Source organism: Poecilia reticulata, linkage group LG6 (genome assembly GCF_000633615.1).
Source record: "Poecilia reticulata strain Guanapo linkage group LG6, Guppy_female_1.0+MT, whole genome shotgun sequence".
Classification (NCBI taxonomy): domain Eukaryota; kingdom Metazoa; phylum Chordata; class Actinopteri; order Cyprinodontiformes; family Poeciliidae; genus Poecilia; species Poecilia reticulata.
In genome coordinates, this window is record NC_024336.1 from 20,457,660 (window position 1) to 20,473,483 (window position 15,824).

General features: G+C 37.2%; 1 protein-coding gene across 1 annotated transcript; it reads left to right on the top strand.

Moving 5' to 3' along the window:
- The first annotated feature begins 802 nt into the window (after window positions 1–802).
- slc12a3 (solute carrier family 12 member 3) lies at window positions 803–15,824 on the top strand. The gene is made up of 26 exons (XM_008411742.2): window positions 803–1,343; window positions 1,627–1,746; window positions 4,589–4,664; window positions 5,303–5,398; window positions 5,488–5,627; window positions 5,711–5,821; window positions 6,730–6,841; window positions 7,135–7,265; window positions 7,427–7,511; window positions 7,780–7,940; window positions 8,291–8,398; window positions 8,499–8,622; window positions 9,037–9,138; window positions 10,598–10,753; window positions 10,840–10,939; window positions 11,418–11,529; window positions 11,650–11,787; window positions 12,128–12,234; window positions 12,360–12,442; window positions 12,533–12,610; window positions 12,707–12,805; window positions 12,903–13,014; window positions 13,520–13,606; window positions 14,247–14,385; window positions 14,465–14,532; window positions 14,645–15,824. The coding sequence occupies exons 1-26, from the start codon at window positions 1,062–1,064 to the stop codon at window positions 14,784–14,786; spliced, it is 3,069 nt and encodes a 1,022-aa protein (XP_008409964.1). The 5' UTR covers window positions 803–1,061; the 3' UTR covers window positions 14,787–15,824.

Consider the following 15,824-nt stretch of genomic DNA (forward strand, 5'->3'; position numbering starts at 1 on the left):
TTTTGAAGGCTTTCAAGGTCAATGTGTTCTGTACAGGAAAGAAGTTCCCCAAACTAAAAGTTTCAATTTGCTACAAATTTCCAGTGATGTGCATTTCACAACATGAGCTTCTTTTGTCAACCAACTATGACACAATACCATTTGTACAGAAACTAAACTCCAGTAAAAAAGCAGGATATATAAAAACGTACAGTAAGTCAGGTTTTACTTTTAATAAAACTGCTTCATTGTAAAAACCAATTTTCTAATGTGACCTTTTTTCAACTTAAATGTTCTTGCTGCCAGTCACATTATCTAGGTACTTTTTCACAAAAGAATGACTGGTGGCACATCTGGACCCAGTGTGCTGCTCAAGGACATTTGGACTTGTGGTCTGGGATGTTGGAATCGAACTGACAACTTCCCAGATGGCAAACCACTATACTTTTTCTTGCGTAACAAGTGTCGTTATTTTCCAAAATGAGCATAAAAGATGAATATTTGCTTGACCTTTACACGCTCCATAAACAACTTTGTTTGGTTTCAGTCAAGGGCATCGTACAGGTCGTTCATACAAGCGTAATTATGCCATTTACAACTAATCTCGCCAAAAACATCACACAGGAGATTAATCATTAATAGCTGTGATGATAAAACCAGGAAAGAACTTCAAATGGCATTTAAAAGCATTTTTTATTTATTTAAATGTTTGGGGTGGAAGGGAAGAAAAATCTGTAGAAAAGTTTTTTGAGTTGTTTTTAAATCAAATATTTGACTTTTAAGTCCGAAAGAATTTCTTGGCTGACCTCTTCAATGTGAAACCGTTCATGTCAGGTTTAATAATTTCTGTAATGAGTCTTGTTTGACTTTTCACTGAACAAGTGAACATCTTATGTGGCCTGAGGCTCTTCCTGCTACGTTGAGGTCACTTTTAAACCCAGCCCTCGTAATAAAGCCTTCCTCTTTTAACTGCAACTCCATGATCAACTTCATTGACTAGCTGCCAGCTGTACGTGAGGGAAATACTTCTGACTCACCAATATCGCTTTGAAATTTTCTGAGATTTCATGTGACATTTTTTAATGGAGCGTCCAGCTGCTAATGACAATGTTAACTTGTCTGCATACAGACCTAACCTTCCAATGTCGGTGCTTAATGGTAAAACATCATCTGGGGGGTTTGAGTCGGATTATTATCAGTGTTACGGTGATGGCAGTAGCATGACATCCCGTCCATCTATTGCTCTGAGTGGTTACGAGACTCTAGATGCTCCACCACAGTATGATTTCTACGCCAACAGCCAGGCGTGGGGTCGGAAAAGACGCTTCAGGCCATCTCTGTATCAACTGCATGGTAATGCCGAGGTAAGGAATGTACTCTTTACCAGTTCGTATATTAAATACTATTTCGACGAGCAAAGTAAAAAAATATATCTTACGTATGACTTGGATATTATTTCTGCAAGGTAGTCTACTCAGTACGGTGATATCCAATATTATTTTAGTTCTAGTTATGCTTAATGAAGTTACTACTTTTTCTTGAATTATACTGCTTCTGTACTACCAGTCCCACCAGTACTAAATTTTCTTTTTTAACTATGCTTTCTTACGTCTCTAAGTCATTGGACTTAACATTTAATTTGTTTAGGATGACTCCAGACCTCCCATGTATGAGGAGAGGGAAGGAGACACGTCTGAAGATGAGGACGACGAGGAAAAGGAGCCCCCACCTGAACCCACCCGCTTTGGTTGGGTGCAGGGAGTCATGGTAGGTAGAAATGAAGACTTGCCTGATGTAAGGCTAGGAGTTGTGATGGATTAAATTCATTAAGAGATGTGTCAGCAATGTTCTAATTTCAATCATCAGCTTGAAAAAGGTAAATTGGGCTTCAAACCAGTAAGGGGGAAACAATGTTTTTTTTTTTTTTTTTTTTATAATTCTTACTTGAGTCTTTTCTCTGTGTGGTTTGTAATTCATAATGAAACGTCTTTCATTTAACTTTAAAGTAATTAAAAAAAAACTTTTGAATGTTTTAAAGTACCGTAATTTCCAAACTATTGACTGCACCTATGGCAGCACAGTAGCTTAGTTTTCATCACTGTTGCTTTGCAGTAGGTAGGTCTTCCTGCATGGAGTTTGCATATTCTCCCTGTAGGTTCTCTCCGAGTATTCTGGCTTCATCCCACAGTCCAAAAACATGACTGTTAGGTTAATTGGTGTCCCTAAAAAAAAAAACTCCTTGTGTGCATGGTTGTTTGTCCTGGCTGTGTTGCCCTGGCGACATGATCAGGGTCTACCAGCCCCCCTCCCCAGCAGCCCTGCAAGGATGAGTGTGTTGGGTATGGATGTTCACATCTGAATATACGATGCACCCACTGCAGGTATTCACATTGTATCATCAATCAATCAATCCAATTTTATTTGTACAGCACATTTTAGCAGCAAGGCATTTCAAGGTGCTATACATAAAGAAAAAATAAAAACAGCATGTGGCATTGAATAAACAGTAAGAGAGATTTAGAAAAAAAAGATTAAAAAGATAAAAACATACTTTTGTTACGGAAACATACGCTTGTCACGGAATTTAAGCACCTGTCACCAAACTCCGCCGGCGACGACAGGCGGACTGAATCTGACTGACAGACCACTGAATCATGACAATTACACACACACAAAAATTATATATACAAGATTTTTTCTTTTAATGAAATACATACCAGTACATGTACATGCTTTTTTTCCAGCATGACTGTAACACGACTGCTTAAAAATATTGAGCCGGATAATAAAAATGCATTAAAGCATCTTTCAAAATACTCAAAGACAGCATACAAAAAGTAAAACATAACAATACACCAACAAACCATCAGCAACTTACATAAATCAAACATAATGGAGATTATACAGATTTGAAAAGATGTTTCGAGGATGTTTTCAGACTGAGGAAGGGAGTCAGTTTTACGGATCGGGTGACAGCTGATTCCAGAGTAGAGTAAGAGAACACGATGGACTCATGATACTGAGACAGACAGAGTGGACAGAGAGGTGAATGAAGGCAGAGGACATAAGGATGAGTGAATGCAGAGGAGCTGTGACAGGATGGCCTTGAAAGTGATTAGAAGTGGTTTAAATTGGGTCCAGAAGTTGATGGGGAACCAGAAAAGTCTTTATCTCGATCTTCTTCCTCTGCACTAAAACCACTGAAGTCATCTTCTTCAGTGTTCGAATTGAACAGCCTCGCACACATCTTCACTGTCTCTCTTTTGTTTTCGCTCTCAATGCCACTTTTGTCTTGAGGTAAATTCGCCCTTGAGGTTTTGATTTCCTCTTCATCGTGTTGTATTAATTGCAGGTAAAAAAAAAAGAGTGTAAAAGAAGTTACAACTTATATTCTGGAAATGTTTGGTGCTTGTTGCCCTATTGTGTTTATAACCTCTCAAACAGCCGGAACAGTGGAAAAGTTTTATGGTTTTCCGGAAGAAAACGTCTATGGGGAAAATATTGTTGCATCAGAAGGAGTCTTCACTGAGTATCAACAAGTGTTTTTTAAACAAACCCTATAAAATATTTTCATGGTGAGATTTACAATGTACCTACTTGTAAAAATGTAGCACTCAGTAAGTTTATTGTGCAGGTTTGTCCAGTCTGTACATCTTAAAGCAGATAACCTGCGTAAACCCTGAAGCAATTTCAAAAGGTTGCTTTAAAGATTTTTTACACCTTGTCTGTTTCTTTGCTCTTCTGAAGGAAGTTTTATGCAGAAATGAAGAATTAAACTTTAACTATGTTTGTCAGTAAAACAAATAGTTTTGTACTTAGTGAGACCAAAAGAGGCAGATCGTGTCCTTGAGGACTTGTGTCCTGCATTTATTAAATGTTTTCCTATTTTAGCACAACTGATTTACATAGTCAGGTCAGTAGCCTCCTACTGACTCTTGTAGAGCTGAGAAGCTGAATCAGGTGTTTTTGCAGCAGAGTCGCATCTAAATCACTGATGCTGACCTTCCATTCAAATACATTGCTTCATATAAAACAATCAACATGCATATGCACTCATCTGTAAATGTAATCAAAACTTTAAGGATAAAATAGACAAATGAATATTGTCTGGTAATACAAATGCAAGTTGTCTTAATCAGTCTTGTTTTTTTTTTTATAAGATGTTTGTCAGCTAGTGATTATTCAAACATAGTGCAGTTTGGGGAAAAATGTTGCAACATTAATAAAAAGAAATGTACAAGTCCATATATTACTGGCCTGCTAAAGACAATGTCTCAATGAAGCACACCCATCGGCTTTTCCAAAGAACATGCTAAAATTAACTTTTTACACCCTTTTTCACTCTCTTCCACTTCTTTTAATTCAAGTACTTTGTGTGTTCCTTAAAACAGTTATTCGTTTATTTAAATGTGTCACTGAGCTTTTTTTATGTTCCTCATATTTTTTTTTTATTAGTTAATTGGTGTATTGCAATGACCTGGTTCTAAAATGAAACACAATTTTATATAAACGTCTGGCACCCTCAGTCATAAATTTTGTCTTTCTTATGAAACTTTTTTTTATTCACTCCTGCCTTGTAGTTGTAAAAATCCTGCTTGTTTGTACACAGATTCGCTGCATGTTAAACATCTGGGGGGTGATCTTGTACCTGCGACTGCCTTGGATCACGGCTCAGGCTGGAATCGGTATGTTAAACATTTCTGGTGTGACGCACTTTCAAGTGTGTTCTCGAATTTAAGATGCTAAGCGATTTTAAGCATTATTTAGTTAACATGTAGAACAAATGTGGCTATCAAAATGATTCAGTCTGCAAGTATCTGGTGAAAAGAGTTTGCAAATTAGGACAGAAGAGGTAGAAAAGAACAATTAATCAACGTAAGTGAAGTTCTCCAAACATTAAGAATATCTCATAGACGTGCCAGATGGCATTGACAGCACTTGTCAGGGTTTGATAAATGATACACTTCAAGTTCATATGGAATTGGATGGCTGTATTAAGAAGTGCTTGTTGTATAGGGAATAGCTGACATATTGACAAACTGTACAACAAAACCAACCATAATGCAAACTCACAAACAAAATCAATTTACAACAAGTGCTGATTATGCTAACGTATCTTACAAGGCATATTCTGTATATGAAGACCTTCAAATGCCTCACTGACTGCAACTGTCTGTACCAAAGTCTTCTGCTCCAGAACTGCCAGCTCCTTGCAAATTAATTGACTAATATAACCTTCATTGGTCTGCATGTGTGCTAAATTACATTACATTTTCAGTGGATGAACTGAACCTTCACTCAGACTGTTTCCCACCTCTGACAGGTATGACCTGGGTCATCATTTTGCTGTCATCTACTATAACTGGGATCACTGGTCTCTCCACCTCAGCCATAGCCACCAACGGAAAAGTCAAAGGAGGTTTGTTGTTAAAAGATAGTCTATTTTCAATGAGGAAAAAGTCACAAACATCTAACCAGATCACATTTTTCACCTCATCATACCCCAAGGCGGTACCTACTTCCTGATAAGCCGCAGCCTCGGTCCAGAGCTGGGCGGCTCTATTGGCTTGATCTTTGCTTTTGCCAATGCTGTGGCTGTGGCAATGCACACTGTGGGCTTTGCTGAGACGGTCACAGACCTCATGAGGGTGAGAAGCATTCTCCACACGCATGAGCAAATCAGGTTCACAATAATGCAAACAGAAACTCCTTATATGCATCTCTTTCTTAGGAACATGGAGCTGTCATGGTGGACCGAACGAATGACATCCGCATCATTGGGATCATCACCGTTACAGCTCTGTTAGGGATTTCAATGGCAGGCATGGCGTGGGAGTCAAAGGTTAGATCGGTGGTCAAAGAATTTAGCACTCCTGGGAGTTTTCTTCAAAGATATGCATAGCATTTCTGAAAAATAAATAATAATAGATAGTGTTAAATAGTGTTAGGGATGTTCTTTTTAATGTGGTAATGTTGTCTTTTGCTTCCACATTACATTTTGTCGCAGAATGCTTTTTTTTCACTCCCATCAGTATAATGATTTTCTTTATTTTAAAACTAAATTGCTAGTCTTTAATTTAAAAATCAAAACACATTCCCAAGAAACAAAAAAAAACTAATTTGTTTCATCGGTTGTTGACCTGAGCTAATTTTAGCTCAACCAATAAAAGTAATGGTTCTCGGGGCTGTAAAGGTTTCTGAACTCCGGCTGAGACCAGTATAAAGCATAGTTACATTTTATTGTGTCTTTATAAAGATTGGGTTTAACTTTAAAATGTCTGTTCACATTTTTAAGATGTTCTCCTAAAATCTTGCTAGTATTTTTTATTTTTATTTTTTTTTATTGTGACCATAAAATTGTGACACCACAATCCAGACTTCAGATATCTATGTAGGTTACCTGACTGTTTTTATATAAGTTACAGAATTGGCTGTTGTATAATCTGTGGCACATAAAAGGTTTATAGGAATAAATTCAGCTGTGTTTGAACAGAAAGTCAGGCACTGCCAAGGCTTTCTGCCTTGCGACATCAAAGGTTAAACCAGTTTAGTTCAACTATAAATTTATTCAAACAGTTGCATAAAATGAGACTTACACAGAGTAGGACAGAAATAGAAACCAAAACCTTTTCAATGGAGTCTAAGATGATATTGTTCAGATTTTGCTAAAACCCAGTTTTATTTAATAAACCTTCTTAAATGTTTGTCTGCACTGCCCACTTACCGTACTGTGCTATGTGTTTTCCACAGGCCCAGATTTTGTTTTTCCTTGTCATAATGGTGTCATTTGCCAGTTACATTGTTGGAACCATTATGCCTGCTTCTTTGGAGAAACAAGCCAAAGGATTCTTTAGCTACAACGGTAAATATTGTTGGCACTTAGCTCTAGCTGAACATAATATTTAAGTTTTTAATGTCCCCATTGAATTTCCTCGATCATTTTAGTAGTTAAATTGTCTTTTTTGTTTTATTGTAGTTTATATTTTGATGGGTGATTTTTCTGGCAAGTTTATACTTTTGACATAAAACATGTCTATAAGATATGAATCCTTAGGATGAAATGGCCAATCTAGGTTGCAAGTTCTACGCCAAGACAGATAAGACTCTCTCTTTGCCCTGATTCTACCATAACTTTTACCATGTCAACTTCAACAGCTGATATTTTTGCTGCCAATTTTGTACCCGACTGGCGGGGCCCAGAGGGCAGTTTCTTTGGCATGTTCTCTATTTTCTTCCCATCTGCTACGGGCATCCTGGCAGGAGCCAACATCTCTGGAGATTTGAAGGTATGCAAGTGTATTTTTTCCTCTTTCTTCTATTCTAGCAATATTAGGGGGGGCACATGTATCCCCTACAGATAAAAAGAAAAAAAACCCACATGAATAAATATTAATGTGGTTGGATAGAAGTAGTTTACTTTGTATATCTCATGTGTTTTCCATCTTAGAATCCAACAGTAGCTATTCCTCGAGGGACACTGATGGCGATTTTCTGGACTACTTTTTCCTACCTTATCATCTCTGCAACTGTTGGTAAGCCTACTGTATACTATTGTATTTCCCATTCAGTAGTATGGAAAATACAGTAAACATATGCACAGAGAGTACGCTTCAAATGTAGTATTTGAACATGTTTTGCTGCTGTTCTCTCTAGAGTAAACTCGAAAAAACCTTCCCAGCACTGAACTATTAATCCCTAGCTAATAATCGTTTCTTTTTCTATGTCTATTTTTTTGTCATAGAGGTTTGTCGATGGTTGTAAATACTGGATTTCTTCCTTTGTATGTTAACTTTTATGCAGGATCTTGTGTGGTTCGGGATGCCTCTGGCTCTCTGAATGATACTTTGTCCCCTTCAACACCCTTGGACGCCTGCGTAGGTTTATCATGTCAGTATGGATGGGATTTCACCGAGTGCATTAACAATAAGACCTGCACCTATGGCATTAGTAACTACTATCAGGTCAGTTGTAACCCAAACAATCATGCCACTACACACTCTCTTTATATCCAAAATTGTGAAGGAGAGTTTTTGTTGACATTATTTAATTCCAATAAAAATGTGAATAGTTATTAATGCCTCTAAACTATAAGGAGATGCAGAGCAAGGCGACAATATAATGGCATAAAATCTACATCAGTTGTAACTGTAGCTGTTCTTGTGTCTGTTTTTAATCAAATCCTAAGGTTATTTATTGCCACAAGGATATATGTCCAATCAAAACACATTTTTTCATACATTCTCCGTGAACCATATAAAACATTTTTGACAAGAAGTACGCGTTTAATAAATCAGACCTTTTCTCTGATTAGTCGCTAAGCATGGTGTCAGCCTTTGCCCCTCTCATCACTGCTGGTATATTCGGAGCAACTCTGTCCTCAGCTTTGGCCTGCCTGGTGTCTGCTCCCAAAGTGTTTCAGGTACAAACAGTTTCAAACACCACTATACAGATGTGGAAAAAAATTGCCCTGCATCTTTTGTTTAATGTTTTTATCCTATTTATCATATTCTGCTTTACAGTGCCTCTGTAAGGACCATCTTTATCCTCTCATTGGTTTCTTCGGCAAAGGATATGGCAAAAACCATGAGCCACTCAGAGCCTACCTGTTGACGTACATCATAGCTGCCTGTTTTATTATCATTGGTGAGTCATTGAGACAGATGTTTAATGTATTTTCTAACCAAGTCCTACAGCATGTTGAGTTAACATTCAGCAACTTTTTGGTTTTTGGGATAAATATTCTTTATGACCACAAAATTAAGTCTTAAAGTTTATATCAAGAACAAAGTGAAAGAACAATGAAAGCAAAAATAATTTTAGTATCAAGATACAGTTTGAATTCTTAGTAACTGAACATTATTTTTTTTCCCTTTCATATCAATATAGTCAGTATATTTGATATGATGGTTATCTTTTCATCATGCATACAATGCAAATTTAATTATTAAACATATTGGTCAGTTAAAGAGTTAATATTAAACAAGAAGTTTGTGTTTTTCACCCAATAAAGAGTAGCTTTTGACAAGTAAAATTATTTTCTGTCTTATAATTTACCAGCCGAGTTGAATGCCATCGCTCCGATCATCTCCAATTTCTACCTCTGCTCCTACTCTTTGATCAATTTCAGCTGCTTCCATGCTTCAATCACCAATTCACCAGGTAGGTCAAAAATATTTGCTCTCTTGCAGATTTTTTCTGTAGTTGCTTTTCTGTCACCCTTAATTTTTTTTTCATTTCATTAAGAAATGCTTGATGTATTAGACAAAGGCAGCCTGAGTAAATAGAAAAGCCAGTTTCAAAACCAACCAGGACCTGTGTGAAAATATGAGCTGAAATATACTAACCCCTTCTTGAATGGGTGTTCATTATTACTAGCCATGCTTAAGCCTGATTAAATTAATAACAACGATTCATTTAAATAGAACCTCTGACAACATGAAGTAGGCTAAAAGATCTTAAAAGGCAATACACAACCTACTATAATTAAATTCAAGAACACATTAAAAAACCAAAAACAATATAAAGCTCTGGAAAAAATGCAAAAACATTTCTAGGATTCTGAGTCTTCACTGAACCATAGTGAGAGCCATTATCTATAAATGATTACAAAAACCATGGAACAGAGGAACTTTCAAAATAGCATTTTGGTCCTTTAAATAGGAGGTCATAAAGGAGCAATGACAACATCTAAAGCTGGGTGGGCCTCAGTTGAGGTCAATCACTACTGACCTCAAAAAAAAGGCCGGTCTCATTTTCCCCCGTAAATATTTTTGATGGTTCCCAACACTTTTGGAAGAGTAGTCTGTGTACTAACAAGACAAAAGTAGAAGTTTTGCAATGTGGGTCCCTGTACATATGGAGTAACACTGGCAGTGTTCCTTTAAACAGAACATAGTATAATTAGACAGTCAGACACAATTGAGGTAGGATGATTCTCAAGGGCTACTTTACTGATTCAGGAGTTGAAAACTTGCTATTATTGATGACGGCACAAATTCTGGTCTCCAGCAGAATCCTGAATGATTGGCCATCAGGATAAAGTTCAATGGCAAAAAAAGGGAAAAAAAATGCTTTTGAATTAGCCTAATCAAAGAGTGATCTTAACCGGATTTTTCATGTTCAAAAACCCTCCAATGTAAGCAAAGTTACAACAATCAAACAAAGTGCAGGCAAAATTCTTCCACAGCGATACAAAAGAGTTTTTGCCAGTTATTGCAAATGCGTGATGTTTAGTGTTGCCACTAAATATTCACAACCAGAACTTACATGGGGTCAGATTGCCTATTCACCCTTAATAAATGAAATCATCATCCCAAAAACGGCAATTTACTTGTAACTCCTATATTTTGGCATATAATGATCAGACATGAATGACAAATGACCAAAAACAGACAAGATCTTAAAGGTGAAAATTACTTGTTCCCTGCACTGTTACTTATGAATCATGTAATGCATACAAGTGCATAACATGATGTAGCTGTGTATCATTTTATGTACAAGTTAATCTCTACATTAAATTGCATGAAGCTGCGCCCTTGAACATTTGATAGTGTAGCTAAAACAAAGGTCAGTTTCTCTGACTGTGAAGTGTGGATGGCGTTTATTTGTTCATCTGCAGGTTGGCGTCCATCCTTCAGATTCTACAGCAAGTGGATGTCGCTGCTATGTGCTGTGATTTGTGTGGTGATCATGTTCCTGCTGACCTGGTGGGCGGCTCTTATTGCAATTGGAGTTGTCTTTTTCCTCTTGGGATACACACTGTACAAAAAGCCAGGTAATCTGACTCACTGTAAAAAAAAAAATAAAAGTATAGCTTATTGTCATATCAAAGCTTTCATTCATTTTCCTTGCTGGGCTTAGATGTGAACTGGGGCTCGTCACTCCAAGCAAGCTCCTACAACATGGCGTTGAACCATTGTGTGGGTCTGAACGTCGTGGAGGACCACGTCAAGAACTACAGGTTAGTGATATGCTTAGGTCTGTGTGAAGATTTTACGAGTAGCTCACTGTTAGAGGACTGCAGTCAAGAGTGATATCATGGGGTAACTGGTTGTTTTTGACAGTTTTCTAAACTCTGCTTTAGACTTTAGCTGGAATTGTGTACTTTGGTCAAGTAGGACTAAGACTCAGGTTTCAGGAAACAAACACTCCATTTGGGTCTGGTGAAACACAAAAGAGAATGTAAAATGGCTCCAGATCCATCTCTCTTCCCTTAAAATTATTTGTTTTTCCTTAATAAAAAGCTTGTGGCTGCAGTGGAATAACCTGTTTCTATAGAACGTAGCTGCATTTGGTTAGTTTAAGTTGTTTTAGTGTATTCAGAACATGTACAGAAGTCGGCATAAGTACATAAAAAGGTACTTTGCTGTGGTTATAATCCTTTTCCTGTTTTGATACTGTGTCTGGATTAAAGCTCTTTATGCCTTTGCTCCCTCCAGACCCCAGTGTTTGGTGCTCACTGGTCCTCCCAGCAGTCGTCCAGTTCTCTTGGATCTCGCCAATTGTTTCACAAAGGACCTCAGTCTGATGATGTGTGGAAATGTGGTCACTGTGCGTACGGATTAAAATGCCCACATGAAACTTATTCTCATGCAATAAAGCAGTACATAAGTTTCTTTGTGTTTAGCGCTGCAATTTAAAGAACTACTAATTGTCCTTCCTGATTTTCAGGCCGATTCTTCCCCATCAGCTCTAGAAAAGGCGAGCAGTGACAGCCATATCTCCTGGTTGAACCAAAGGAAGATAAAGTCGTTTTATAGGGGAGTTGTGGCTTCGGATCTGCGTTGTGGGGTTAACATGCTGCTTCAGGTCAGAAACGGCTCAATAAACTCCCCAACAACCAAAATATGACTTAAACAAGGATCAATGTTGTAGTGTTTCCCATGAAATATCTTTCTATTCAACAAAGTGTTCTATGTTTTCTATTATGGAATCAGCTGTCTGTCTAGAACATTTGTTCATTCTAATGTGTTTCAATAATTAATAGAGTTCAGTGTATGCAACATAATCTGCGTCCGATGGTTTGGCATAGAATTTGTAACGTTTGATTGAGGATTCATTTTCACAGAGGCTTATTACTTTCTTTGAATATATTTAATAACGTGGCCATCTTCTTTCCACTCTGCTCATGTTGCTAACTACCCACCAGGGGGCAGGATTGGGTCGAATAAAGCCAAACGTTTTGATGATAGGTTTCAAGAAAGACTGGCGCTCAGAGTCATCTCTGGCTGCACACAACTACATAGAAATCCTGCAGTGAGTAATATTTGCGAACTTATCTACATAGCATAAATAATCTTATGGATATGTCATTTTTAAATTATTATTGTACTGTCCAAGATAACAAAGCTTTGTTGAATTAAATTTCATGTGCACTTCAGTGATGCCTTTGACCTGCAATATGGAGTGTGTGTGCTGAGGATGAAAGAGGGCTTGGATGTCTCCAGACCACCTCAGTCGCATGGTGAGAGCATTATTAAAGAACAATTTAAAGTTTTTAAGTGATCAATACGTTCTTCCCTGTCTCACATTGATGTTAATGTTCTTATTACAGTTAATCAGGGTTTCGATGAGGGACAGGACAACATTAACACCATCACTCCCGGCTCCCTTATTCGAACGAGCACAATATGTATGTACTGTGCACATCATCGCACCACAAGAAAATATGTATTTTCTTGATGCAACTTTACTTGTATTCAGATTCTACAATGATTATTGTTTGCAGCTTCTGTCTCTGTTGATCTTGAGCCGCAGCACACCACCGTGTTCCAGAAAAAACAAGGGAAGAAGACCATTGATATTTACTGGCTGTCTGATGACGGAGGTGGGACCGCTACGTCTGCAGTCGCCAGTCACCACCTTCATCTCTTGCTTCTCTGACTTTTTGGCATCATTCCTAATGATGACCTTTCTGTTGTTAGGTCTGACGCTGCTGTTGCCATACCTGCTGACTCGCAGGAAGCGCTGGGCCAGGTGTAAGGTCCGAGTTTTTGTCGGAGGGGAAGCAGACAAAAAGGACGAGCAGAAAGAAGAGTAAGATTACTTGTTTTATATAAGAGATCTGCTATTTTAGTTTCTTTTGGAGGAGGGGATAAAAATGGGCAGAAGTATCTGAGTGTTTTTCTTTTCTTTTTACGGAGCAGGTTTTGTGTAAATTTTTTAATGTTTTTTTTTTTTAGATTTCTGCTACAATAAATGTGCTCACGTGTTTTTGGTCTTGATTAACTCAAAGCTACATTGCATGTTTGCAGAGAAATTAATGAAATACTGAACACTCAAAACCGTTGTCTTTATAAAAAAAAATGCATAGCCAGTCCAAATAAGCTGATTGTGGCTTAGTGAATAATTCTAAATAGCTTGCCTAATTTCTTATCATTAATTTCACTAATTGTGATATGATTTATATGGCTGCTTTATGAAGTTTAAATGAAGCAATATATTCATAATAGATTATCTTTTTTGTTTTAAAACAAGATTGTTTTTCTTTTTATTTTTGAGATTACACGAAAAATATCTAATGAGTATGGTTTGTTCCTAGGGTTTTGTCTCTCATCAAGAAGTTCCGTCTCGGTTTCCAAGACGTTGAAGTGATTCCTGACATCTACCAAAATCCTCAGCCTGTCAAGTAAGACTGCATGCTTTGTTCAAGGATTGGGTATTTCAGTAAATCTGCCTCACGATCAGCTTCATCACATAATCCAGAAACTCCATCCCCGATCTCAATTAGCATGTTATAGATCTTAAACCAATTTCAAGCATGTTGGAGGACGTGATGATCTTTTGGGCTTGTTTTACAATCACAACTTGGATACCGTACAGTGACTGAGTCGCCGATGAACTCCTGCAGCTCTCTAACAGCTGATGCTTGATCCAAACTCGATCATTAACAGGATAACGATGCTGAACACAGCAGCAAATGCAGAACAGGATGGTTGAAAAGGAAAAGAATAACGGAGTTACCATCGCCCAATCTTAGTCCAGAGCTCAACTTTGTTAAAAGTCTAACCCATGCAAAAATAACTGTCTGCAAATCTAAACAAATTGAAGCAGCTTTGAAAAGAAGTAAACCAAAATCACTCCAAAAATTATGTGACATAATGGTGAAGTCATTCAGAAAGCAACTTGTTGCTGATAAAGGTGATACCACAAGGAAAACTGCATGACGTGTACTTTGCTTTTTCCATTCAGCAAATGGAAAAAAAAAAAAACACGCTGATCCAGGCTTTTGAAACATTATCTAATCAGTATCTTCTTATTTTCTCCAGTGTTCATCATTTCGAGAACATGATTGGTCGCTTTAGGGTGGACTCAAATCCTAAACAGGACTCCGATTCTGACCCTCCAAGGCAGCAGGAAACACCTTGGATGATCACTAACCAGGATTTGGAGAGGAACATGGCTAAGGTCTGAGAAATTCTTACCACTTCATATTTCATTATCCCTCACTTCTTCTTCATTAGAATTAACACTGTGTGACCTTCAGTCCCTCCGCCAGATTCGTCTGAATGAGGTGCTGCTAGATTACTCCCGAGATGCAGCTCTGATTGTGATGTGAGTGCAACATTTGTAACTTTTGTTGCTTCTGTCCTGCGAACTAGAATACACAATTGTTGCAAACTGAAAATAAATCCTGTTATGCGTCTTTCATTGTGTCTCCTAACAGCACCATGCCGGTGGGGAGGAGAGACGGCTGTCCCAGTTCTCTGTACCTGGCATGGCTTGACGTCTTGTCCCGGGATCTCAGAGCTCCGGTCCTGATGGTCAGAGGAAACCAGGAGAGCGTTCTTACTTTCTACTGCCAATAAATTTTTCCAGCCAGTAATGATGTTGTTTTTAAAAGGAAATGATGTAACACTGTAGGGCCTTCAAAACTGAAAAAACTAAGATATTTTAATGTAATGTTTGTGCAATTGAAACCAACATGATAATATAAATGTTTGAAAAGTAACACACACACACAAAAATATAATTTCTCATTGTTTTTTTTTAAGGATTTATGTTCATTTTTCCTCCATTAATTTTTAATACAAACAAAATATATTCAAAAAGTGTGGCAGATCTGCTTTACTTTTTAACACCTTTTCTGAATTATTCTAAATTTAGGTTGGTAGTACAAAATGCGAGTGATTTGCTTCCAAAACTCAATTATGTAATTTATTAAAACACAATAGCATTATAATACATTAAAATGACAATCTAAATCAAGGTCCATTTCTATATCAATGCCTAATTTAATAGGCTTTATATTTGTAACTGTTTCACACTGTCAAATTCTTACATATTACATATTTTCTCTAACCAACACAAAGTAGTGCATAACCGTGAAGTGGAAGGAAATGATTCTGGGTTTTCACAAATGTTCTAAATAAAAATAAAAAAAATCTGAAAATTGTGACAAAGTCTGGCAAATCACAAACAAAACCTGTTGATCTTCTGCCATTCAACTTTGCATTATCAAGATTTGGTTATTAGAAATGAATAACCCAATTAAGCTGTTGATATGTATGTTATGGCATGTTTATTGGTACACTGCTACTGTAGTTAATTCTAAGGGAGGGATCGGAGAAATCAACTGTTTATTTTCATTAAATAGCCTTTAATAAATCAAAGTCTCCTGAAATTTCCTTTATAATTCTGATATGTTGTAAAGAACATTAATAATATGACTGTTTTATCTTTTCTTGTTTTCATTCAAACAGTAGGTGCATACGATTAATCAGCTTCGATTGAGGAATATCTTCATGTATTTCTGGAGTTTTATTCCTTTAATTTTCAATCATGAAAAACCCACATGTTTTATGTTCACATATGAAACATTGGAAATAAAAGAAATGTGAAATTGC

What these genes read in the sequence shown, in the direction of transcription:
- slc12a3 (XM_008411742.2), top strand. Translation starts at nt 1,062, where the DNA reads ATGGAGCGTCCAGCTGCTAATGACAATGTTAACTTGTCTGCATACAGA. An exon ending in TATCATCTCTGCAACTGTTG is followed by an intron (nt 7,512 to 7,779) that starts GTAAGCCTACTG and finishes ACTTTTATGCAG; the next exon opens with GATCTTGTGTGGTTCGGGAT. An exon ending in CTGCTCCCAAAGTGTTTCAG is followed by an intron (nt 8,399 to 8,498) that starts GTACAAACAGTT and finishes TCTGCTTTACAG; the next exon opens with TGCCTCTGTAAGGACCATCT.